The sequence below is a fragment of the Piliocolobus tephrosceles genome, chromosome 10, assembly GCF_002776525.5.
Source record: "Piliocolobus tephrosceles isolate RC106 chromosome 10, ASM277652v3, whole genome shotgun sequence".
Lineage (NCBI taxonomy): Eukaryota > Metazoa > Chordata > Mammalia > Primates > Cercopithecidae > Piliocolobus > Piliocolobus tephrosceles.
The window spans coordinates 108233458-108259842 of NC_045443.1; the positions used below are offsets into that span (position 1 = coordinate 108233458).

At 48.4% G+C, this 26385-nt stretch overlaps 2 protein-coding genes across 12 annotated transcripts in view; one reads left to right on the top strand and one right to left on the bottom strand.

The window, feature by feature from the left end:
• TCTN1 (tectonic family member 1) overlaps positions 1-4632 on the top strand; it is a 38205-nt gene extending 33573 nt beyond the window's left edge. For 4 of the 9 annotated variants that reach the window (XM_031936364.1, XM_031936365.1, XM_031936367.1 and 1 more), the window contains 4 exons: positions 135-297; positions 2717-2842; positions 3267-3411; positions 4537-4632. In XM_031936364.1, coding sequence (XP_031792224.1) covers positions 135-297; positions 2717-2842; positions 3267-3410 — 433 coding nt within the window. In that variant the 3' untranslated portion in view covers position 3411; positions 4537-4632. Of the gene's footprint in view, positions 1-134; positions 312-2716; positions 2843-3266; positions 3412-4536 lie in introns of all 9 variants that reach the window. The other 5 variants (XR_004229184.1, XR_004229185.1, XM_031936366.1 and 2 more) reach the window with 3 other exon arrangements.
• The window catches only part of HVCN1 (hydrogen voltage gated channel 1), a 40673-nt gene continuing 18580 nt past the window's right edge, over positions 4293-26385 (bottom strand). Inside the window, exons 1-6 of one of the 3 annotated variants that reach the window (XM_023203293.1) lie at positions 22340-22525; positions 16895-17179; positions 11061-11165; positions 6710-6941; positions 5660-5772; positions 4320-4975 (exon numbers count right to left, since the gene is read on the bottom strand). In XM_023203293.1, coding sequence (XP_023059061.1) covers positions 4910-4975; positions 5660-5772; positions 6710-6941; positions 11061-11165; positions 16895-17140 — 762 coding nt within the window. In that variant the 5' untranslated portion in view covers positions 17141-17179; positions 22340-22525 and the 3' untranslated portion in view covers positions 4320-4909. Of the gene's footprint in view, positions 4976-5659; positions 5773-6709; positions 6942-11060; positions 11166-16894; positions 17180-22339; positions 22526-26385 lie in introns of those variants that run through there. The other 2 variants (XM_023203284.2, XM_023203300.1) reach the window with 2 other exon arrangements.

Consider the following 26385-nt stretch of genomic DNA (forward strand, 5'->3'; position numbering starts at 1 on the left):
AAATAAATAAATAAATAAATAAATAAATAAATAAATAAATAAATAAAGGGAAGGAAAGGAAGAAGAAAATAAAGAAAAACTGCTGGTGGATGAACAACAGCCTCATTCAGTTGACTTCTTTTTCCTTCACCAAGACTGACTGGAGCTCTCCCGTGTCAGCTCGTAGCCCAGAAGGTGAAGAACCTGCTGTGGGGCCAGGGCTTCCCAGATTACGTGGCTCCTTTTGGAAATTCGCAGGCCCAGGATGTGCTGGACTGGGTGCCCATCCACTTCATCACCCAGTCATTCAACAGGAAGGTAAAGGGGAGAAGGTACAGGTTCCATGCTAGCGGTCTCTCTCTTCCAGGTGGTGTGATGAAGGCAGCCTGGGAAGCCAGCTGTTAAGGAGACAGGATGGTTCTGAGTGGGAGCATGGGCTGAATCTTGGATACTGATTTTTGCCCCTTGTTAGCAATGTTGTCTCTGGCTGGCAGTTTTATGGCTTTGAGCCTCTGTTTTCATCTGTGAAATGGGAACGCTAGTCATAGTGGGTGAGTGGCCTCACGGGGCATTGAGAGGGTTAAGTGAGGTGACATTTATGTGGCCCTGGGCATGGTGCCTAGTGGTCCATAAATGGGAACCACTGTGATCCTCATCCTGTTGCTACCATCATTGTGATTGTTGGTGTCCCCCGAGCCCTCTCCAGGCATCTCATGACACGATAGACAAATGTTGAGTCCTGTATCAAAGACTGAGACTTCCTTCTGTGCACGTGGCTATCCCACCCATTGTCCTCTGGTCTACCCAGGCAGCCTACACCTGAGAGTTTTCACTGCCATAGTTCCTCACAGAGTTGAATGGAAGTTGACAATCCTACAGATAGGTTCCTGGTCACATGTGATGCTTCTGCCCACCTTTTTCTTTTGTCTTAGCAGTCAGTGTGTGGGCCAGCCCTGGCCTGGAGGCGTGCTCTCTAGCTTAGCCTGTAATTGCCCAGCTTGTTCTTGTCACGCTTTCTTCAGACCTCTCATCATCTGCTCCGAGTATTTCTAGCATGGGCATAACAGGGATGAGGACTGCTCACTTCTCTGATCCGCCCTCCCACCGAGGCCAGCAGAGACCCGGGATTACTCCATTCCACTGCGAAGTCTTGGCTCAACTCTCCTGCCAGAACCAGGCACATTGCTTCTGGCTTCTTGGCCATGGCTGAAGACATGCAGTTATTACTCCTCAGAAGGGAAGATACGGGTTGGGAGGAGAGGCAGCAGTGCGCACACAGCATTGTCAGGGTCTATGCTGATCCTGAATGCTCAGAGGGCCTGCAGCAGTGGATTTTGTACCAACTCTGCCGGCAACCCAGGTAGAGGCAGGCACGAGCACCTGCTAAACTCAGTTTCCACCAGCTGCATGCTGCATCGTCTCCTAAGAACCGGATATTCAAGAGGATTGTTCAGCCTGCACGGTTTTTAAAGGCAGTTCCAAGCTAAGGAATTCCATCAGTGCTTTTTTCGCAGCCACCAAATTTAGCAGGCCTGTGAGGCTTTCATGTCCTGAAGAGATGTATTTTAAAGCTTTTTTTTTTTTTTTAAATGAAAACATCTCATACATACACAAAAGTAGAATAGTACCATGGAGTCCCCACGTACCCAGCCTGCAGCTTCAACAGTTACCACATTTGCCAACTGGAGAGACTGCAAAGGCAGGAAAAAGTCCTGGAAGTCCCACAGCCCCTTTTTCCCTTGGGTCAGAGGCCTTAGAGGTGGCTCCCAAAGCAGCCAACCAAATGGGCAGCTCAGCTCCTTCATGGCATTCAGCAGCGTTCCTGGTGCAGATGAAGAGTTGATGTCTTTGACAACATACTGACACTGCCTGGTTACCCAAATGTCACATCTTAAGTGCCAGTTGATGAAATTAGATAAATGAGAAGGCACTTAAATTTCCCCTAAGAGCATTTTAACATGACATGCAACCAGGTTTTATTTGTCTGCTAATAATTATTTCTTCCCCTCCATCCCTCCCACCAGTTTTCTTTCCTGAAGTCTGTGAGGCAGGTGTAAACAGGTAGATGAAGTTAGAGCAGTTATGGCCCTAAAGGGTCCACAGTTGAATATCGGCACTACCACAGTTTCAGGTGATGTCGACTTTTTTAGAAATAGAAGGGGATGGGCTGGGCGCGGTGGCTCAAGCCTGTAATCCCAGCACTTTGGGAGGCCGAGACGGGCGGATCACGAGGTCAGGAGATCGAGACCATCCTGGCTAACACAGTGAAACCCCGTCTCTACTAAAAAATACAAAAAACTAGCCGGGCGAGGTGGCGGGCGCCGGTAGTCCCAGCTACTCGGGAGGCTGAGGCAGGAGAATGGCGTAAACCCGGGAGGCGGAGCTTGCAGTGAGCTGAGATCCGGCCACTGCACTCCAGCCCGGGCGACAGAGCGAGACTCCGTCTCAAAAAAAAAAAAAAAAAAAAAAAAAAAAAAAAAAAAAAAAAAGAAAGAAATAGAAGAGGATGGAAAAATTACGCTTTAGTTGTTAAAAATATTTTTGGGGCATTGAGTTACTTTAAAATATGTACTTTCTCTCAGCTGTTTTTATCTGAACTACTAGAGTCTATTCATTTTCTTGTTCAGAACATTTTGTAATATGTGAAACCTTTTATAATTAACACTCTGAACTGCAGATTACGTCTGATTTGCAGTTGTGTAAGATTCTAATGGATTAACAGCATTCTGTTTTGCAGGATTCCTGCCAGCTCCCGGGGGCTTTGGTTATAGAAGTGAAGTGGACCAAATACGGATCCCTACTGAATCCACAGGCCAAAATAGTCAATGTAACTGCAAATCTAATTTCGTCCTCCTTTCCTGAGGTAGGTCTAACCTAGTTTAAAGGCATATGTTAAGACAGAAGTCTAGACACAACTCAAGTGTGGTAGGTGACAGGTATTACTTTGTGTAAAAGATTATAATTTAAACCATGGGGGTTCATAAAATATTTCAGCATTCTTTTTTTACTTAGAAGGAAACACTGATGATGGTTCTATTTACATTAGCATTCTGGTTTCGATGGGATCTTTAAAATTCTCATGAAAATTATGACAGATATTCATGTGTTAATCAGACACCCTGGTAAAATTGTTTCCCTCATCCAAGTTAATGGCTGATTAGTGCTCCAGGATCTATCAGATTCATGAACTGACAGTGGTTGAGTGAGGAAGAGAATGAAAAGTGTCTCATTGTTGTCATTCTGGGAGCACACTGGAGGGTGGGCCTTGCTCTCTCTGTTTATTACAGGCCAACGCAGGAAATGAAAGGACGATTCTTATTTCTACTGCGGTTACTTTTGTGGATGTGTCTGCACCTGCAGAGGCAGGCTTCAGAGCTCCGCCAGCCATCAATGCCAGGCTGCCCTTTAACTTCTTCTTCCCGTTTGTTTGACGTAAGTCATCGCTTGAGGAAACTACGCCCCTCCTCTGAGGTCATCCCCTGTGGAAAGTGCATGTGGGGCTAGAAGTCCCTAGGGGACACTGCATTTTATACTTTTTGAGGGTCTTGCTTTGTCACTCAGGCTGGAGTGCAGTAGTGTGATCATGGCTCACTGCGGCCTTGACCTTCTGGGCTTGAGTGATCCTCCCACCTCAGCCTCCTAATAGCTGGGACTACAGGTACACACCACAACTCCTGGCTAATTTTAATATATTTTGTAGAGATGGGGTCTTGCTGTGTTGACCAGGCTGGTCTCAAACTCCTGGGCTCAGGTGCTCCTCCTGCCTCAGCCTCTGAAAGTGCTGAGATTACAGGTGTGAGCCACCATGCCTGGCCTTATTATACTTCTAACCTTTGAGGTTGCCTCCAAACCAGCACACTGCCCTTCTCCACTCCCTTCCCACCTTTTTTCCTTTTGGAAATGTTATTCTCTCTGACTTTTGAATGGGGAATACACTTAACACATAGGTCATAGATAGAACCCAAAAAGTCTTTGGGGAGATGGTAAAGAAAATGAACAGGCCTTGAAGCAGCAGAGGCACGGGGGATTTGGCCAGTTCATTCATCCCCTGCTTTGAGTTATCTTAAAAATATTCAGTTCAGGTTTTTTCCTTTTTAGGTCCGGTTGCAGTGAGTACAAAAAATAGCAAAATATTAGATAAAATCGTGCGAGAAGAGTACACAGCCTTACAAGGGATCTTCCCCCAAGTACCATGTTAATTATAGTGGAGTCTTGGGTCTCATTGCCATTTCTGCACCAGGCACTATAGCTAGCTTGCTCTCTGACTGGCAGGCTGGTATGGGTGCCACAGAGGAAAGAATACAGTAGGAGGATCCAGGGGAAAGAGAGAGTTTATTTTATACAGTAATTGTACAGTAATTGAGGAAAAATGTCAGGTGGCAGAACGCAATGGAGCCACCTAGAAGCTGGCTGATGCAGCTGGGGCACACAGAGGAGGGGCCTGGGTACCCCTTTTGGGGAAACTGAGACAAGGGAAGCTATTTAGAACAGCTTGAAAATAAGAGACTTTTCTAGAATGGGGTGGCAGCTAAAGTAGCTTCTTTTTCTTTCTTTCAGAATGCTCATATGAAAGGATGCATCAATTCCTTAATATACACGTGAAATTTGAAAACTGTACATTCGATGAGACTAAATTTTATATACAACTAGCAATTGTCCAGCTTTGTTCCTCATTTTCAAGCAAGGCTAAAGTGTTCAACATGAGAAAATGTGATACCTTTGATACAGTGTGGGGTGGGAATGGATGGGCAGCTCTTGATGGTACTGGACCTTCCACAAGGCTGTGTCCACCTAGAATCCATGCTGGCAGGAGGGCGGCAGAGGCATCAAACCAAACCTCTCACCAGGTGGCCCAGGAGGGGCAGCTGTTCCTCACATGACAGCACAGGCCCATGAGGCAGTGTCTTCTCTGCGGGGAGCTGGTCTGGGTCTAGTTCACTTCACCAAGAAGTCCATGCTGTCGCAATAGCTTGTTAAGTCTTTCAATTTCTTGTTCCTATTGCAAAAGCAGACAAACACTGGAATTTACTTTGAGCCTCGCCAGGGATGTGACAATCATTCAGTGAGCCCCAGGCACAGAGCCACAGCGATGAATGAAAGCTACACTCTGTGGCATTCAGTCTGCTGAGGAGACTGCTACAATCATAGGCTCCACTGAGCAGCAGTGACAGCAGTGAGAAGACAAAGGTGGGGGACCTGGCAGAGCCCCGGGGTGTGGGGGTGGGCACAGCTTCAGGGAGGATGTGATGCCTGAGCTGGATCTGAAAGGACAAGGCAGGCTCAGCCCAGGGAAGGGCGCTCTAGGTGCATGAGCAGCGCTGTGCTGCAGGCGGCTGCTGCAGCAGAGGCCAGCTTCTCAGATGTCTTTTTGTTGTTGTTTGAGACAGAGTTTTGCTCTTGTTGCTCAGGCTGGAGTGCAATGGCGCAATCTTGGCTCACCGCAACCTCTGCCTCCAGATTCAAGGAATTCTGCTGCCTCAGCCTCCTGAGTAGCTGGGATTACAGGCATGCGCCACCACGCCCGGCTAATTTTGTATTTTTAGTAGAGACAGGGTTTCTCCATGTTGGTCAGGCTGGTCTCGAACTCCGGACCTCGGGTGATCCACCTGCCTCAGCCTCCCAAAGTGCTGGGATTACAAGCATGAGCCACCATGCCTGGTCCCCAGATGTGTCTTCTTACCTTCTCAGAGCAGCTGAACTCAAGGTGTTGAATCTTGGCGGCCAATTGTACATTCATCTGTTTTAACCTTAAGAGTTGCCGTTCTGAACGTGTCTTAACCGAGATGATAATCCCTGAAATAAAATTGGGGGTCTCAGTGATACTGGTTTCTAACTTAACCACTCAGGAAAAAAAATCTGTATTCTTACACCCGTATAGCGTTGGGAGGAGTGGTGACAGACACATGAGACAGTCATCACTTTAGGGCATCAGAGCTGGGAAGTCAGGGTTTCATGTCTGAGCTACTTAGTCCCCAGTTAGGCAGTATCTTTCTATAGCTGGCATGGCTGAGTAATCCTTAAAAATAATCGCTGACAAGATGAACATTAGGCTTCTTAACCTAGAACCTGTTCACAATCATATGGGTGCATAGCAGCAGTGTGCACAGATACCACGAAAGCACAGGCTGGGAAATGCCCCCTTTCTCCATAACAGGCATCTTCCGTAGGAACTGAAAGGCTTTTTTTCTTTCCTTTGACAGAGTCCAGTTTTTTTTTTTTTTTTTTTGAGTTGGGGTCTCGCTCTGTCACCCAGGCTGGAGTGCGGTGGCACAATCTTGGCTTACTGCAGCCTCCAAATCCTGGGCTCAAGCGATCCTCCCACCTCAGCCCCCGCCCAGTGGCTGGGACTACATGTGTGCACCACCACACCCAACTGATGTTTCTATTTTTTTTTGTAGAGACAGGGTTTCACCTTGTTGCCCAGGCTGGTCTTCAACTCCTGGGCTCAAGTGATCCTCCTGCCTTAGCCTCCCAGACTGCTGGGATTACAGGCATGACCACTGTACCCAACCATTTCATTTTATTTGCTTGACATAAACCTGCTCATAACCAGCTCCTAAAAGGGCTGAAGAGGAAGAAGGGAGGAGAGGGAGGTGAGGGGGCAGTGGGGAGGCCTCCATAATGGGAGCCACCGTGAGCTCCGGCGCCCAGAGTGACTGTGCCGCCAGGCCTCGGCTGTATGCCTGAGCCCCCGCTCTCCATCCACAGCCTGGGAGTGCAGGAGACGTACCGTTGATGATCCGGGCCACCCGCCACAGCCGGAGCAGAATCAGCAGGCCCAGAGCCTCAAACGCGTGCTCCCGGACCAGGAGGGCAACGTCGAGGACGAATGAGACCACCACCACGACGGCATCCAGGATCTCAAACTTGTGGTGAAAGAACTCCAGGCGGAAGACAAATAATTTAAAGATAATCTCCATCATAAAAAAGACCAAGATGGTGATGCTCATGTAGTGGAATACCTGAAGGGGACAAGGAACCACAGTCAGGGGAGATCGGGCCTCTGGGAGGTCAAGCTGCCCTCGCATGCACCTGCCTGGTCACCAGCAAGAGAATTCATCTGTTGGACAAATCCAGATGCCCGGTGCTGGAAACACAGCTGTGAACACAACAGATGAGGCACCTGCTCTCTAAAGGGCAATTAGGTAATGTCGGAATTAAAGCGTCCTCCAGACCCTTTGGACCAGCAATTCCGTGGCTAAGAACTTATCCTACAGCTGAGCTCCTGTGTGCACAGGGACTAAGGATATTTACTGCAGCACTGTTTGCAGAGCAAATATTTTCTGCATTGTTTGTAAGATAACAGAAATGTCCGTTAGACAGAAATGTCCATTAGAAGGTACTCTTGAAATGAATGGTGGCACCTCCATATGGGGCCCTAAGGACACAATTGTTAAAAAGATTAAGCTGGGTGTGGTGGCTCGAGCCTATAGTCCCAGTTACTCAGGAGGCTAGGTGGGGCCTCCTGCCCAGAGCCCAGTTTGAGGCCAGCCTGGGCAACATAGCAACATTGACCCCATCTCTAAAATAATGAATGAATGAATGAATGGAGGCAGATCCATATGTTCCAATTAGGAGTGATCACCAAGGTAAGTGAAAAGGGTTCCGAGATTTTGATCTAGTCCTGGCTGGGCACAGTGGCTCATGCCTGTAATCCCAGCACTTTGGGAGGCTGAGGCAGGTAGATCACTTGAGGTCAGGAGTTTGAGACCATCTTGGCCAACATGGTGAAAACCTGTCTCTACTAAAAAAAAATACAAAAAGTGAGCCAGGTGTGTTGGTGCACACCTGTATTCCCAGCTACTTGGGAGGCTGAGGCAGGAGAATTGCTTGAACCCAGAGTAGAGGTTGCAGTGAGCCGAGATTGCACCACTGCACTCCAGCCTGGGTGACAAGTCAGACTCTGTCTCAAAAAATAAAAATAGGCTGGGTGCGGTGGCTCAAGCCTGTAATCCCAGCACTTTGGGAGGCCGAGATGGGCAGATCACAAGGTCAGGAGATCAAGACCATCCTGGGTGAAACCCCATCTCTACTAAAAAAATACAAAAAACTAGGAGGGCGTGGTGGTGGGCACCTGTAGTCCCAGCTACTTGGGAGGCTGAGGCAGGAGAATGGCGTAAACCTGGGAGGCGGAGCTTGCAGTGAGCTGAGATCTGGCCACTGCACTTCAGCCTGGGTGACAGAGCGAGACTCCGTCTCAAAAAAATAAATAAATAAAATAAAAATATAAAATAAAATAAACAGTCCTCACACCAAGATAACCATTTCCAGATCTGGGGCAGGGAAGGTACAATGTGGGCAAGGATGTCTTGTGCCAGAAAGCAAGGAAGTCTTCAAAGACATCACAGAGTCATGTCAACAGGACCCAGCAGTCAGCTTGAAGAGGTTCACAGTGACAACATTTGGGACAATCTGAACATTGAAAAGAATGACTAAGATTGATTGTAACACAGTGAATAAAAAGAAATTCACAGTGCAGCACATACACCCATGCACACACACACGTGGGAAAACAGGGAAGTGCTTTTTTATAGAAGAGTACCGACTACTAAATGTAGAAGGAAAGACAGAATTGGAAAATCACCATTTTGCATCCCCTAGTGTAGTCACTGACTCAGGCAAGGATCACCAACATATGCCAACTGGGGAAGAGGATATTTGCATGCTACCAAAGGAGTACCGGGCAGATCATTTACCACTGCAACAGGAAAAATGCTCCTGGCCAGTGGAGCAGTCCAGCATTTACTACCTAAATCAAGTGACCTAACTGAGTGGGACCCCTGGCATGTGCCTCCTGAAAATGCCACATCCAGACCATCGCCCGCCAGTGAGGACTCCCTGCTGATCAAGCCCTGGACCTAACCGTGGTGTGCAGGAAATAAGGCAGGAGACGTCAAACTCATCAGACAAATCCAGAACATGGGACATTCTACTGGCTGGGCTCTTCCAAGAGTCATGGTCGTGAAGGAAAAAGAAAAGCAGGAGGATTTATCTAGATTAAGAATGCCCAGGGAGGCTGCGTGCGGTGGCTCACGCCTGTAATCCCAGCACTTTGGGAGGCCAAGACAGGACTGCTTGAGCCTGGGAGTTCAAGACCAGCCTGGGCAACACAAGGAAACTCTATCTATAAAAAACTTAAAAATTAGCTAGGTGTGGTGGTGCATGCCTGTGATTCTAGTTACTCAGGAGGCTGAGGCGGGAGGAAGGCTTGAGCCCATGAGGTCAAGGCTGCAGTGAGCTGTTAGTGCTACTGCACTCCAGGCTGGGTGACAGAGCAAGACTGTGTTTCAAGGAAAAAAACAAACAAACAAACTCCAAGGAGACAAAACCAAATAGAATATTGGAATTCTCTATCCTAGTTTGAAAAAAAGTGCCATTAAAGACATTCTTGGGCTGGGCATGGTGGCTTGTGCCTGTAATCCTAGCACTTTGGGAGACTGAGGTGGGCAGATCACTTGAGGTCAGGAGTTTGATACCAGCCTGGCCAACATGGTGAAGTCTCGTCTCTACTAAAAATACAAAAATTAGCTGGGTGTGGTGGCGGGCACCTGTAATCCCAGTTACTCTGGATCCTGAGGCAGGAGAATCGCTTGAACTCAGGAGGCGGATGTTGCAGTGTGATGAGATCGTGCCACTGCACTCCAGCCTGGGCCATAGAGACTCTGTCCCCCCAAAATAAAAAGAGACATTTGGGATGAGTGAGTGAATAAAAGTGGTTGTTAGGTGGGACTATTGATCTTATTTTAGGTCTGATGATGCTCTCATGGCTCCATGGGAGAAAAACCTTATTAGGCACATTGTTAGGAGTGAAGGTTTGTGACGTCAAATGGTCAGATGGAAATGTGTGTGCATCTGTGCGGATATATAATGACAAAGCAAACAGCAAAATGTGTCTTTGCCATTTTTCATAATAAAAAGTTGAGAGTAAAAAGACAATATGGCAGGTATGTTAATGGATTCTATTAAAAACAGAGGAAGAGAGCCAAGTGCACTGTGGCACGCCTGTAATCCCAGCACTTTGGGAGGCAGAGGTGGGTGGATCGCTTGAGCCCAGGGGTTCAAGACCCCAGTCTCTGAGAAACATGAAAGCAATTATTTAGGAGAAAATAGATGGACAGGGAAGATTCTCCTTTCATGCCGGCATAGGAGATGTCACAGGGCTGCCTCTGGGAAAGGTACCAGGAAGAAGGAGGAGGTTTAACATTTCCTTCTGCCTTTTTCACTGCTTGCAAAGACATATATTTGCATATCAATTCCCTTTTGTTTTTCCAAAAAAGGGCATGGCGGGGGTGAGGGACGGGAAATGCTTTTTTTTTTTTTTCTGGAGATGGAGTTTTGCTCTTGTTGCCCGGGCTGAAGTGCAGAGGCGCTATCCCAGCTCACTGCAACCTCCGCCTCTGAGGTTCAAGTGATTCTCCTGCCTTGGCCTCCTGAGTAGCTGGGATTACAGGCCTGCGCCACCATGTCCAGCTAATTTTTTGTATTTTCAGTAGAGACGGGATTTTATTATGTTGGCCAGGCTGGTCTCGAACTCCTGACCTCAGGTGATCCACCCACGACCTCAGGTGATCCACCCACCTCGTCCTCCCAAAGTGCAGAGATTACAGCTGTGAGCCACCGTGCCCAGCCAGGGATGATTTTAACTCTCCTGATCTCCTCCCTTGGCACCGAGATGGTGTGTCCACCACCCTTTGCCTGAACGTCTGGGATGGGCTCAGTAACTGAATCAGTGAATAAACAGCACATCCCCTGACGGCCCAGCATGGGGACCATGCAGACCATCAACAGAAGACAGGAGAAATGCACCTCCTGAGCTAGAGATGGCAGAGTGGATCCACCCCACATGCTCCAGCTCACTAGCCTAGCATCGCCCAGGATTCCAGCCATCACGTGAAACAAGGTTTCCTGCTTGTAGTAAATGCTAATCCATAATCTGGAAAGGCAGATGAAAACACCTATTAAACTACCACAGACCTTGCTACTCCAAGTGGGGTGTCAGCTGCTCCACTCTGCACCCCTACTGTGCAGATAACACAAGCAAAACATATCAGTAAGACCCCAGAAGAGCTGTCGACCCCTACCCTGGTGGCATATTTGTTCTTGTCAAGCTTGATGATATCCAGGTCCAGGATGAGCTCAGCAAGCACCAGGAGGGCGTCCAGAACCACCAAGCAGATGATGATGACCTGCGGGCCAAGGGAAGGCACCAGAGACCATGAGACCCACACGGAGGCCCTCCCTCTTCCCATGATTAAGAGCTGGCTTGGAAGCACGTGGGTGAAACCACTGGGCAAAGCCATTAAGGGTGGGAGGCTATTGCTATAGCTCACCAGAGGCCCCACCGGGATGGTGGCTGCGCAGGGCCAGCTCCTCTCTGATAGAAGCCACCAGCCTCCTTCCCGCCACCCTCCTGGCCTGCTCTGCCTCTAGGTGGTGCCCACCTTCCCTGCCCTCCCAGAACATGTCTGGCTCATTTTCTGACCCTTGGTCACTGTTTCTCAAATACCACCTCTCAAACCAAACTACCCATACCTAGATGGCAATAAATAATCAGTTTTTAAGTGTGTATATATATATATATATATATATATATTTTTTTTTTCTTTGTTTTTTTTTTTTTTGAGACAGTCTTGTTTTGTCACCCAGGCTGGAGTACAATGGCATGATCTCGGCTCACTGCAACCTCCACCTCCTGGGTTCAAGCAATTCTCCTGCCTCAGCCTCCCGAGTATCTGGGATAACAGGCACACACCACCATGCCTGGCTAATTTCTGTATTTTTAGTAGAGATGGTGTTCCACCATGTTGGCCAGGCTGGTCTCAAGCTCCTAACCCCAAGTGATCCACCCACCTTGGTCTCCCAAAGTGCTGGGATTACAGGCATGAGCCACCACGCCCAGGCAAGTTTGTATTTTTCTATTCCTGGGGCCTGCTGTTGCTGGGGTGCTCACAGAACAGATGCTCAATAAATAACTCAACACAGCCCTGCCTCAGCAGTCTGAGTCCTGGAGGGGACCTTGGGGACTGCCGACTGCAGGCTCCTCAGCTACAGGAACGGCTGCTGTGCTTACAAACCAGCTTCTGCCCGGAGATGTGAGGTGCCTGCCCCAGCTCACGTGTGCCCACAGTGGGTGAAGAGGGTGAAGGGGAGAGGAGTCCCGGTGTCCTGGAGAATTAAAAAGAGAGCTGCTATGGGAAACACAACCTCGTGAGCTTTGTGATGGGCTGACAGAGGACAGGTAGGGAACAGTGTGGAGTGGGTGGGTGGTCTCACTGATGGCAGCTGTGGGAAGCAGCTGGTAGTGATGGCAGTCATGGTGATAGCTGGTGATGTTGGCGAGGGCACTGATGGCAGGGTGAAGGTGACAGCGTTGGGGATACCATAATGGCAGTGGAAATGTAGCAGTGGGAGGAGCCCCACAGGACTGTGAGTGACCCTTCTGTTCCCTTGGAAATTCCGGACCATCACCATCCCCTGCCACTCGCACTCTCAGATCAGTAGATTCTGGCCTCTGAAACAATTAATCTGCCACTATCTTGGCAATTTCTGCAGTTTCAGTTTAAAATTAAACAAGTTCAGGCCTCTGCAAGAACAGACTATTAATTCTTTGATCCTTTCAACCTGTAGGTAATTATTTCAGTAATTAAAGTATTCTATGATGTGGTTTGTTGTGAAAATTGCATGGCAAATTGCCTTGTAATGAAGTTTTCACACATTCCAAATTCAGCAAGCTTAATAAAGGTGCAAGCCTCTAGTGGGGTTTTTGTTGTTGTTTTTCCTTGGTTTTATTTTGGAACTAAAGGGATCTGAGAGCTCATATGAGGTAAAACCAAGCCACAGAGCTACAAGGAACAGACCCAATATTCAGCCATGAAAAGGATGAGGTTCTGACCCACACTACTATGAAATCGTCATACTAAGTGAAAGAAGGCAGACAGAAAAGATCATACATTATATGATCCCATCTATATGAAATGTCCAGAAATGGCAAATCCAGAGACAATGCAGGTTCACAGTTGCCTGGGGCTGGGGGAGGGGGAATGGGGAGTGACTGCTAATGGGTACCAGGTTTCCATTTGAAAATGCTCTGGGGTCAGGCACGGTGGCTCATGCCTGTAATCCCAGCACTTTGGGAGGCCGAGGCAGGCAGATCACCTGAGGTCAGGAGTTCGAGATCAGCCTGGCTAACATAGTGAAACCCTGTTTCTACTAAAAGTACAGAAAATTAGCTGGGCATGGTGGCATGTGCCTATAATCCCAGCCACTTGGGAGGCTGAGGCAGGAGAAGCTTGAACCTGGGAGGCGGAGGTTGCAGTGAGCCTAGATCACATCATTGCAGTCCAGCTTGGGCAACAAGAGCAAAACTCCGTCTCAAAAAGAAAAAAGAAAAAAAAAGAAAATGCCCTGGAAGTAGATAGTGGTGACTTGTACAACACTGTGAATGTATTAAATAAGTGCCACAGAATCATTTACTTAAAAATGATTATTATGTGAATCTCACCTCAATTTAAAAAACAATGCAAAAGAAAAATGAGAGACAGACCAACCCAAGGTCACAAAACTACGATGCCTGGATAATAACCCCGGCCTCTATGAAAATTCATCCCTGGGGCCCTGAATCTGCCAGTTCACAGGGAGTGTTGCTTCTGAGGGGAACCAGGTCACAAGGAAAATTGCTGAGAATTCAGAGAAGCTGCTTCATTCCAAATCCTCACCCTGGCAAAGACTGCAGAGTCTGCGCTGTGGGGTGGCCAGTCCTGGGTTCAGCTCCCAGCTCCCCCATCTGCCTGGACCTTGGGCACATCTCTCATCGCTGGAACCTTCACTGTCCTCACGGGGAAGATGGAGTGGGCCACATTTTCTACCCCAGAGCAACAATGGGAGCATGATGTGAGTGAAGTATGAAGAGCGCTTAGCACAGGGCTGGCCTGTGGTGCATGGGAATAAAAGTGAAGCTCCCTGACTCCTGGGACCACCTTCCCTTGGCTCAACTCTGTCCTGTCATTCATGGCTTCCTTAGGCCCTGAATCACCCCGTATTCTCTCCCTTGGTGGTGCCATCCCATGTAAGAAGGGACCGCAGTTAACAATATATCAAGCACCTTGGCCATCTCAAACCACTCAAGAAAGGGATCCCAGGAGCTTCCTGGATGCTGATCCTACCTGCAGAAACCACAACCTCTGAGCCTCCCCACCTACTCCAGTGTGGCCTCACTGCTGCCACTGAGTCCCTCTACAAATCTGATCCCCCCACCCACACACTTACAGCTTTCAAAGGTAGCCCACGACCCATGGATGACCTTCTCTGGCCGCTTCTCTTGCCAGTTGCCTGCTGGCAACACCCACACCCCATCCATGTGCACCCTTCTTAATTCCTCCAATGCTGCAAGTCCTTGGCAAAGGAAGCCCCTCTACCTGGAAGCCTCCCACGCCATCCATCCATGGGGTTCACTCCTGCTCAGCATGCAGGTGTCACCTCCTCCAACTCCAGTCCCTGATCAGTCCTCCACCCCCAGGACCTCTCAAAGCCTCCCTCCTCCCTGAGGAGGGCTTCTCTCCATCTGTAACCAATGTGTGTCTCAGTGATGGCTCCCATCAGTCCTGCCTCTCTGCAGCCTGCCAAATCCTCAATGAGGGCAAAGATATGTCTGCCACATTTGTCACTGTACACAGCAGGTGCTCAAAAAGTGACTGTTGGGTAGGTGAATCAACACCTCCACTCACTTTATGACAGGCATTCGTCTTTTTCCCCAGCAGGAGTGTCTCTGGGGGTCCCAGCTCAGGGGCCAGCCCCCAGCCCTAAGCCCTAAGCCCAGGGAGGAGGGGGACATCCCGAGGGGGCGGCCCAGGGCTCCCCTTGCAGCTGCAAGGAAGCTGGTTCCTTCCTTCTGCTCCTGAAATTGAGGGTTTGGGATTTCAACCCCCAACAACTTAATAGCATGTTTCCTTTCCCATCACAGCCACAGAGGAGCTGGGCCGCCAGGCGCTCTGGCATGTCAGCTCTCTTGCTTTGCTGCTTTCAGCCACACAAGAGTGGGGGAAGAAAAAGACCAAAATAATTTTTTTAATCTTTTACCCTGGAATAAAGTCAGTGATGGAAGATGCAAGGGCTGCACTTCTCTGCTTCCAGAAGAGGGACAGGCTCTAAGGAGGGACAGGTCTATTTTGTTTGGGGACACCTGCAGTAGCATCCCCCAAATGCCCACCTTTGAGAACTGTGTGCTTCCCTGTTGTCCCCAGGCCTGTGCCCTCCCGGGACTTGAATATGCTTCTAGGCACCCAGACATAGTCTCTGCCATGTTGGAGTTGGGGATGGGGTCTAGAGAGGGCTGACCAGACTCCACTTGCATTTGTCCTTCAAAATCAGAAATGTCCTTCTAGACCATGTATGGTAGCTCACACCTGTAATCACAGCACTTTGGGAGGCCAAGATGGGAGGATCACTTGAGACCAGGAATTCGAGACCAGCCTGGGCAACATAGCAAGATCCCATCTCTTAAAAAAATAAAAATAAAAACCCCTTCTAAATGGCAGGACATGGCCAGGCATAGTGGCTCATGCCTGTAATCCCAGCACTTTGGGAGGCTGAGACGAGTGGATCACTTGAGGTCAGGAGTTTGAGACCAGCCTGCCCAATATGGTGAAACCCAGTCTCTACCAAAAATACAAAAATTAGCCAGGCATGGTGGCGGGTGCCTGTAATCCCAGCTACTTGGGAGACTCAGGCAGGAGGATAGTTTGAACCCAGGAAGCAGAGGTTGCAGTGAGCTGAGATCATGCCACTGCACTCCAGCCTGGGTGACAGAGCAAGACTCTGTCTCAAACCAATCAATCAGTCAATGGCAGGACAGTTGGCCGGGCGTGGTGGCTAAGACCTGTAATCCCAGCACTTTGGGAGGCTGAGGTGGGTGGATCACCTGAGGTCAGGGGTTCAAGACCAGCCTGACCAACATAGTGAAACCCTGTCTCTACTAAAAATGCAAAATTAGCCAGGTGTGGTGGCAGGCGCCTGTAATCGCAGCTACTTGGGAGGCTGAGGCAGGGGAATTGCTTGAACTCCATAGAAAGTTCAGTTCCCTTCGCTCGTCTATGAGGACCACCCCAGCTCTGCTTTCTCCCTGCAACCACACCTGGAGGCTATCAGCAGTGGGCTAAGGCCAGGACAGCCAGGTATTTTGGGCATCACTCCACAAGAGAGACTGAGGCCCCCAGCAGGATGGGTCTCTATGAGGCAGGGGAGCCTCTGGCACTGAGTGTTCGCAGAGTGAACGGATAAGTGTTCTTTCTGTCTCCGTTATTTACCCTTTACTTTTTTTGTGTGTGGTAAAATTTGCATAATGTAAAATATACCATTTTAAAGTTGGCATAAAATTTAGTGGCATTAAGTCCATTCACAAGGTTGTGTAACCATCACCACTATAATTCCAGAACATTTTCATCTCCTCAAGCGGAAACACTCCCACCTGTGGCAGCCACCAATCTGCTTCCTGTCTCCATGGATTTGCCTGTCCTTAGATGTTTTGTATCAGTGGAATCCTACACTCTGGCCTTTTGTGTCTGGCTTCTTTCCCTCAACACCATGTTTCCAAGGTTCATTCACATTGTGGCATGGATCAGCACTTCTTTGCTTTTGATGTTGGAATCATATTGCACTGTACGGATAGAACACATTCCATTTCACACTCATCCATTGGTGGACCCTTTCCTTTTGGATCATGGCTCTTTTCTCCCTGACAACTTAAGATCTGCCTGCCGCATGCCCAGCGCAGTACAGGGTCCCCGGCACGTGGTAGGTGCTGGGCAAACACTCAGAATGAATGAGGCAGTGACCAAATGGGCTCAGCCCGGCCGCCTGCCTCACATTTCCTGATGGCTCTCCTGCCAGCTCTGGGCATCCCGACTCCTGTCCCACCTACCTGAAACCTGTGGGAGATGAACAGTTTCCTCAACGTGCCCCTGAAGTCAAGGGGGGCCCTGGGTGCGGGGCCAGGGGCAGGGGCAGCGTCAGGGCCTGCAGCTCTGCCTTCCTCGCCTGAGGCTGGTGTGGGTGGCGGCTGCTCCTCCTCCTCCTCGTCCTCTTCATTCTCCCATTTCTTGTAGTTGATGTTCCAGGCATGGTAGTCGTCCCCTACGACCGTGAAGTGCTTTAAGAACTTGCTCATCCTCTCAGCGGGAGCCACCTTGGCCCTGCGGGTGACTGCCTAGAGGGCGGGGACAGAGAGCAAGAGCTTCAGGCAGGTGGCTCTGGGGCCCTCTGGGCCACTCAGAGCCCACATGGCCCAGGCCGGGCCAGGCCACTGCAGGTGAAGATGGTCCCTGGTGCCCAGAAACCCCTGCGATCAGAGACCATGAGGTCACGGTGGTTTCTCGTGCTTTTATTTTTGGAATCCAGGGTCTTGGTGTCTATGAGGCAACAGGAAACTCCTGCCCCCAGCAGGCCTGTCGCTGTGGTCTGGTTGGTGGTAACCAACGGAATCAGTACTGCAGCCCGGTCCCAAAACACCCACTACAGGCCCATGTGTGAATACCGGAAGGGCCGCCCCAAGGTTCAGAGACATCACAACCTGGAAACTGGAGGGGCCAATGGGCAGGGCGTGGGGAGCGGAAGCCAAAAGTAAAAGTACCCAGAGTTTCACAGAGAAGTCATGAGATCCCCACCCATCATGCCACACATCATGACAGGCACGTGGCAGATGGACATTTTCCAAGTTCAGCCAGCGTTATTCACACAGTTGTTTAAAGCAAAAGCAAATATCCCTGTGCCCTTTCTCCACTTTACCCACTTGCCCTACCAGGTATCAAATTTTACGTAAAGTTAAATAATTGAAATGTATAGGTATGAGTGCAAGAGCAGGCTACATGACTACTCATTGGGACTGCTCCTACATTGTGAAGAGAGAGCCCAGTGTCCCTGAGGGAGCCTAGAGGAGATGGGGTGGCAGTCCAGACTCACGAGAAAGAAAGGCTGGAGAGGCTGGGACACCTGGCTTTCTCAATAGGAAAAAAAATCCATTCCCCACCTTGCCCCCGACACAGAATACATCTGAGATGCACTTTCATCAATGTGTAAAGTGTATTTAAAAAGGAACAACTTAAAAAGCCTTGGGCCAGTAACTTCATGAGCTTAGGATAGGGAAAGATGGCTTAAATAACACAAAATACCACAAAATAGGCTGGGCGCGGTGGCTCATGCCTGTAATCCCAGCACTCATCCCATGGGCTAAGGCAAGTGGATTGCCTGACGTCAGGAGTTTGAGACCAGCCTGGCCAACATGGCGAGACCCCATCTCTACAAAAAATACAAAAATTAGCTGGGTATGGTGGCGCATGCCTGTAATCCCAGCTACTCAGAAGGCTGAGGCCCCAGAATCGCTTGAAGCTGGGAGGCGGAGGTTGCAGTGAGCTGAGATCACGCCACTGCACTCCAGCCTGGGCGACAGGTTGAGACCTGTCTCAAAACACAAACGAACAACACAAAAACAAACACAAAATCCATAGATTTGACCGCATCAAAACTATAAGCTTTACTATCTCACACACACACACACACACACACACACACACACACCCTATGAAGTTAAAAAACATACCTCAGACTGGGACACCACAGACTAGGATAAATATTTGCAATGTATTTGATAGACAAAGACTTAGTAATCAGAATATATAAAGATATCTTATAAATCAAAAAGAGAAAGAAAAACTCCATGGAAAACTGGGCAGTGGACGTTAACAGGCAGGTCATGTAAGAGAAAACTCAAATAGCCAAGATGCTTATCCCCAGTAATACTCAGAAAAATGCAAAGTGAAGTAAGAACAGCACATCTTTTCACTCCTCAGGTTGGCAAGAATCTTAAAGTCTTTTTTTTTTTTTTTTGAGACGGAGTCTTGTTCTGTCGCCCAGGCTGGAGTGCAGTGGCACCATCTCAGCTCACTGCAAGCTCCACCTCCTGGGTTTACGCCATTCTCCTGCCTCAGCCTCCTGAGTAGCTGGGACTACAGGCGCCCGCCACCTCGCCCGGCTAGTTTTTTGTATTTTTTTTTTAGTAGAGACGGGGTTTCACCATGTTAGCCAGGATGGTCTCGATCTCCTGACCTCGTGATCCGCCCGTCTCAGCCTCCCAAAGTGCTGGGATTACAGGCTTGAGCCACCGCGCCCGGCCGAGTCTTAAAGTCTTTATCAAATATTGGTGAGGGCGTGAAGCAATGGGGTCTCTTGAATACTGAAGTTCTATAGGCAACAGCACCATCATTTTGAGGAGACATTTGGCATGATCTTGTCAAGCTGAAATTGTGTGTATCTTTCTGAATGATCTAGTGATTCTATCCCTACATAGAGTCCAAAGAGAAACTTGGGCACATGTGTGCAAATTGGTGACATGTTCAAAAACGTTTATTGCAAATATTCACCTAGTTGGGCAGGTGTGGTAGCTCACACCTGTAATCCCCACACTTTGGGAGGCTGAGGTGGGAGGACTGCTTGAGCCCAGGAGCTGAGACCAGCCTGGGCAATATGGCAAGACCCTATCCCTAGAAAAATAAAAATAAAAAAAATTAGCCAGGCAGGGTAGCACACCTGTAGTCCCAGTTACTTGGGAGGCTGAGGCAGGAGGATTGCTTGAGCTTGGGAGGACGAGGCTGCAGTAAGCCATGTTCTCCAGCCTGGGCAACAGAGTGAGACTCTGTCTCAAAAAAGAAAAAAGAAAAAGAAAATTCACCTAAATGTGGGAGATAGACGAATGAATATTCTCTGTTCATGTGATGGGACACTATACAGCAGTTAAAATGAATTAACTGCATCTTAGTATGTCACTGGTGATGCCCATGTGTACCCACTCGGCAGCACTGAACACAGTAGACCAATCACTTCTTTCTTCAAATGCTTCCTTCATTGGCTTCTGGGATGCCACAATCTCCTGGTTTTCCTCCTACCTCAGTGGTTGTTTCCTGCGTTTCTTTTGGTCAGTGGATACTTCAGAGGAAGACCTTACATTTAATTTTCTTTTCTTTTTTTTTTTTTTTAAAGAGGATCTCACTCTGTCACCCAGGTTAGATGCAGGGGTGCAATCATAGCTCACTGCAGTCTTGAATTCCTGGGCTCAAGCAATTCTCCTGCCTCAACCTCCCAGGTAGTTCAGACTATGGCACACTATACTGTATCTGGCTAATTAAAACAATTTTTTTTTTAGAGATGGGGTCTTGCTATGTTGCCCAGGCTGGTCTTAAATTCCTGGGCTAAAGCAACCTTCCAGCCTCAGCTTCTCGAGTAGTTGGGATTACAGGTACATGCCACTGTGCCTGGCTTACATTTAAGTATCAAGTACAACTGTATACCCAGCACCTAGAACAATGCCTCGCACTTAGCAGACACTCAATAATACTGAAATGTTTGTTAAGCAACAATGAATCTAGCAATGTGGATAGCTCCTAAAAAATATTGATTATAAAAGAAAGATATGGAAGAATAAGAACAATGTCATAACACTTAAGCAAAAATGTTAAATATATGGAAAATATTATATACTGTTTTAGAATGTATAAAAGCATGAGTGTAAACATACACAAGAATGAGATTTCTGCTTCTGGCCTTATTACACTATAGAGTAACTAAACAGATTATCCCTCCTGCCATAACCAATTATAAAACTGGGTAACATATGTGAAATTTGCTGTGATCCCTTAGAGAAGAAAAATGAATGAGGTACACCCCACAATCGCCCTGCCTTTGTGCCTGGAGGTACTTTCTGGACTGTGAAGGCAATGACTAGAGTTCAAAGCTATTGAGGCTCCCTCCCCTCGGGAATCTGCATGGCAATGTACCAGAAATAGGAAAGCTATGCAAAGGAGGAGATCCAAAAATATGGACTTTGGCTGAGTCATAAACATCGTGTATATGGAACAAGATTTCATGAGGCAGGGAAAAATATAACTTTCAGGAAAAAAAAAAAAAAAAAACAAAGAACCTTGGGGTGCTATGAGCTGAACAACTACCAGAGATTACATAGGACTGGGTTGGGAGATATGTGAGTTCCCAACAGCCAGAGTAGAGAGACCTTACTGAACACCCTAAGCATTCAGCAGAAATCCCAGAAAAATCATGGCCTTATAGGTAGACCTAATCTAGCTTTATAGGAAGGGCCACATTACACTCATCCCAACAAAGCTTAAAAATAAGCCTTGAAATGAACAAGCTGATACCCAGGTAAATTAACTGCCTGTTGGAACAAAACTCAATACTCTATTAGGAAGACAATAACATAAACTCAACCTCATAGATGCATACTGTCTGGCATAAAATAAAAATTACTAGACAGATAAAGCTGAAAAATGTGGCCCACAACTAATAGAAAAATCAGCTAATAGAAGACTCAGAATAGTTGGGCGCGGTGGCTCATGCCTGTAATCCCAGCACTTTGGGAGGCTGAGGTGGGCAGATCACCTAAGGTAGGGAGTTCGAGACCAACCTGACCAACATGGAGAAACCCCATCTCTACTAAAAATACAAAATTAGCTGGGCGTGGTGGCACATGTCTCTAATCCCAGCTACTAGGGAGGCTGAGGCAAGAGAATTGCTTGAACCCAGGAAGCAGAGGTTGTGGTGAGCCGAGATTGTGCCATTGCACTCCAGCCTGGGCAACAAGAGTGAAACTCCATCTCAAAAAAAAAAAAAAAGACTAAAAGTGGATAGAGATAATAGAACTGGCCAAGAAAGACTTGAAAACAGATATTACAAAAATATATTCAAGAATTTCAAAGAAAACATAAACTTAATGAGGGAACAAATAAAAATCTTAATAGAGAAATGGAATCTACAAAAAAGATCCAGATGGCTGAACATGGGGGCTCACTCCTGTAATCCCAGCAGTTTGGGAGGCCAAGGTGGGCGGATCACCTGAGGTCGGGAGTTTGAGACCAGCCTGACCAACATGGAGAAACCCCATCTCTACTAAAAATACAAAATTAACCAGGCATTGTGGCACATGCCTGTAATCCCAGCTACTCAGGAGGCTGAGGCAGGAGAATCGCTTGAACCCGAGAGGAGGAGGTTGCGGTGAGCAGAGATTGCACCATTGCACGCCAGCCTGGGCAACAAAAGTGAAACTCCATCTCACAAAAAAAGAAGGGAAAAAAAAAAAAACAAAAAACTGATCCAGATGGATATTTTAGAACTGAAAAGTATATATATGAAATGAAAAATCAATAGATGGGCTTAACAACTTATAACATATTACCAAAGAAAAGATCAACCAACTTAAAGGGCAATAGAAAACATCAACTGGAAACACAGGGAGAAAAAAAAGCTGAAAGGAAAAATAAACAGAGCCCCAGGGACCGTATCTACTAGTTTAACATATGTGTACCTGTAGTTCATGGCCCTCTAGGAATTGGCATCTCTCCTTCCCCACAGCTTCCTCGCCACACTCCAGCCACTCTTCTATCCCTCTGATGCTCCACACATCATGCAGGCTTTTCCCTCAACCTGGAATGCTCTCCTCCCCACTCCGAGCTTCGCTTACTCTTACTTATGCTTGAAACTTCAGCTAAAATATCAGTTCCTCAAAGAGGCCCTCCCTGACCCCTAAAATCTAAATCAGTTCCCCTCCCATTTATAACCTCTCTTCCTACTTTTCCTTCGAGAGCCCTTATGCTAGTTTCTAACTAGAAACTGTTTTGTGCAGTCATATATTTATTCCTTCTCCCTCCTCACTAGCATTTACCCTCCATGAAGTCAGGGTCTGTGTCCCCCAAGTCTTGTGTGACACCTGACCTTGAGCAGAAGCCCATCATGCACCTGTTGGCTGAGGGCACTGGTACCCCATCTCCCACGCTGGGCTCATCTCAGCCAGGCCAAATGTCTCTGAACTCCCAGGGCTGGCCAGGGCCAGGGCCAGGGCCAGGGTATACTTAAGCTCTCCAGGCAGCCACTGGCCATAACTCCTTCTTTTTTTTTTTTTTTTCTTTTTGAGAAAGTCTTGTTCTCATCCCCCAGGCTGGAGTGCAGTAGCACAATCTCAGCTCACTGCAACCTCCGCCTCCCAGGTTCAAGCAATTCTCCTGCCTCAGCCTCCCAAGTAGCTGGGATTACAGGTGCCTGCCACCATGCCTGGCTAATTTTTGTAATTTTAGTAGAGACAGGGTTTCACCATGTTGGCCAAGCTGGTCTCGAACTCCTGGCCTTAGGTGATCCACCCACCTTGGCCTCCCAAAGTGCTGGGATTACAGGTGTGAGCCACCGTGCCTGGCCATAATTTCCTTATTTGAGACAGGGTCTCGCTCTGTCACCCAGGCTGGAGTGTAGCGTGCAATCACGGTTCACCACAGCCTTGACCTCCCGGGATCAAGAGATCCTCCCACAAAAGCCTCCTGAGTAGCTGGAACTACAGGCACATACCATCACACTTGGCTAATTTTTTGTTTTTTTTTTTGTAGAGGCAGGGTTTTGCTATGTTGCCCAGGCTGGTCTCAAATTCCTGGGCTCAAGTGATCCACCCGCCTCGGCCTCCCAAAGTGCTGGGATTACAGGCGTGGGCCACCACGCCTGACTCCATACTTTCCTTTGGAAACACCTTACCTGGCAGACAAGAGCAGCCTGTCCTATTTCTCAGTAGGGTGGGAACCTCAAGGTACTTTGCAAAAACCGCATTTATATTTTACAGAAGAGGAAATTTTTCTTTCTGAAACCTTGCAACCGGTGAAGAAGCAACTTTTAGTAATTTGGGATGAAAATATCTAGGGCACTCAGCAGAGCAGAAAACATTTCTGGTTTTCAGTCAAGAGTCTGTCATGCCAGAAGCAGAAAAGTTCCAGAAAAGGGCAAAGATAGGGCTGATCAAGAGAATGTGGGGGGCCTCAGCAGCTTCACCATGCACCCCGGACTCCTGGCATTCATGGACAGACTGATCCAGTGTGGTGCACAGATCACCTACCTTGGTGCCTGGCTCGGAGCAGCCCCAGCTCTGGAAGTGCCAGCTATGATTATCCCTTAACAACAAAAATTTGCCTGGGTGCGGTGGCTCACACCTGCAGTTCCAGCACTTTGGGAGGCCGAGATGGGTGGATCACTTGAGGTCAAGAGTTTGAGACCAGCCTGACCAATGTGGTGAAACCCCATCTCTATTAAAAACACAAAAAATAGCCAGGCGTGGTGGTGGTGGGTGCCTGTAATCCCTGCTACTTGGGAGGCTGAGGCACGAGAATTACTTGAATCCAGGAGGCAGAGGCTGCAGTGAGCCAAGATCACGCCACTGCACCCCAGCCTAGACGACAGAGTGAGACTGTCTCAAAAAAAGAAAACAAAAAATCCCAAAACTCCTCTCCTCCAGCTTCATCACATCCTTGGATATTTTACTTCTCTGCCTACTGCCTGTGTCTGCATCCCTCAGGCTGTTAAGTTACATGAGCGGATACAGCCACTTTGTGGCTTAAGTGATACTGAGCTGTGTTTCTGTCACTTATAACCCCAAAAGTCTACAGGTGGAGTTGCTGATGCGGGACACCCTCACAGCTCCATCTCCCGTGCAAGAATCCTTGCTGTCCCCGCTGTACCCTGATGCTCCTCTGAGGTCACCTTTCCATATCAAAGGCTGTGACCGTGACTCCAGCCTGCCTGACTGTCCCATACTCTTTGACGCTGTTGAATCTGCTCTGCTTGGCAATCTCGCCCCCTGCTTCTCCTCCTATCTGTGGCTGCCCTCCTCAGCCTCCTGTACCATATCCCTGCCCCACACCAGGAGTCCTGGTGACCTCAGCCCTGACCCTGTCCTCGGGCCGGTGACTCTCTCTCTTTGGGGGTCTTAGCACACCTGTGTTTTCGGTGCAGTTCACTTTCAAATCAAAGACTCCAATCTGATGTTCAAGATCCTGCTGGGTCATTGGTTTGCTGTGACCCACTTGAACTGATTTCTTACCTTTCTCTCTCAGTCCACTCCTCCTTCCACATCCCCTAGGGCATGCTGTCACTTCCACCTGGCTGCCCAGGCCAAGAACAGAAAATCGTCCTCAGCTCCTCCCTCTCCCTCACACCCTATCGGTCTCACTTCCTGAACCCGGCTGGCGCTCCATTGCCCCTCTTCCTCCCCAGCGCCTGCCCTGACCCTCCCTCCACCTCCCTGTGGCCAGGGTCCTCCTTCTCCAATGCCAACCTGACTGTGTTCCTGCTGTGCAGCGATCCCCGCGCCCACAACTGCCTTTGGGATCAAGTCCCAGCTCTCTTGGCTTCCCCAGCCCCTGGTCTCCCTGCCAGCCTTATTCCTTCCTAGCACCCTGCCTCTGCCACCCTCCAGCCACATGGAACTTGTAGTTCTAGAGTGGACCATGCTCTCTTGCTTCCAGGACTCCGCATGGCCTGTCCGCATCCCATCTATCTTCCAGGTCTTACACCTAGATTTTACCTTCCCTGGGAGGCCTTCCTTAATTTTCCCTCACCCCATTTGGGGTGTACGTCACACCATCTTAACAACTACTGGGACACTGTCCCCACTACACTGGGTTGCGAATGTTGGGAGGGCAGAGACTCTTCTTCAGTCACAGGGAGAGGCTCAAGAAATGGTTAAGAGGCTGGGCATGGTAGCGCATGCCTGTAATCCTAGCACTTTGGGAGGCTGAGGCGGGCAGATCACCTGATGTCAGGAGCTGGAGACCAGCCTGACCAACATGGGGAAACCCCATCTCTACTAAAAATACAAAACTTAGCCGGGCGTGGTGGCGCATGCCTTTAGTCCCAGCTACTTGGGAGGCTGAGGCTGCAGTGAGCCAAGATCGCGCCACTGCACTCCAGTCTGGGTGACAGAGCGAGACTCCATCTCAAAAAAAAAAAAAAAAAAAAAAAGAAATGGTTAATAAACGAATGAATTAACAAAATCTTAGGCACTGCTCCTTCAGGGTAAACATATTGCTGACCTCTCTTACAGGTATTAGACCAGAAAAACTACCACTTGGGAGAGAAAGGGAAAGTGAAGAAGACAGACCTAGAAGCAAAGGAGAGAAAAGCATTTTGTGGATGCCTATTTTCACAGGCTCAGAAGCTGCCATCTGTGGGAGGGGGAAAGTCCCTAGTTCATTGTTATCCAACAATCGGAGAAAAAGGTACTTTTTAAGAAAGTCAGCCAACTCCCAATTCCCATGGCCTGATGTCCATTCAGTTTCTATTTCCCTGTTCCCTCCCAGAGCTATTTTTGGGGACTTGATTTGCATATTAACTACCACCCTCACCCCAAAACTCCAACACACAATGGCAGCAACGTGTATTACTACGGTTGCTTATTTTATCACATCTCATATCATCTCTGCATGCTGCTAACTTCCTTCTACGCACTATTTCATTTCAACTCCTAACAACCCTGAGGTTGAGGCCATCCTTTAGGGTCCTGGTGATGGGGGGCCGTGTCCAAGGTCACACACTGTGGGG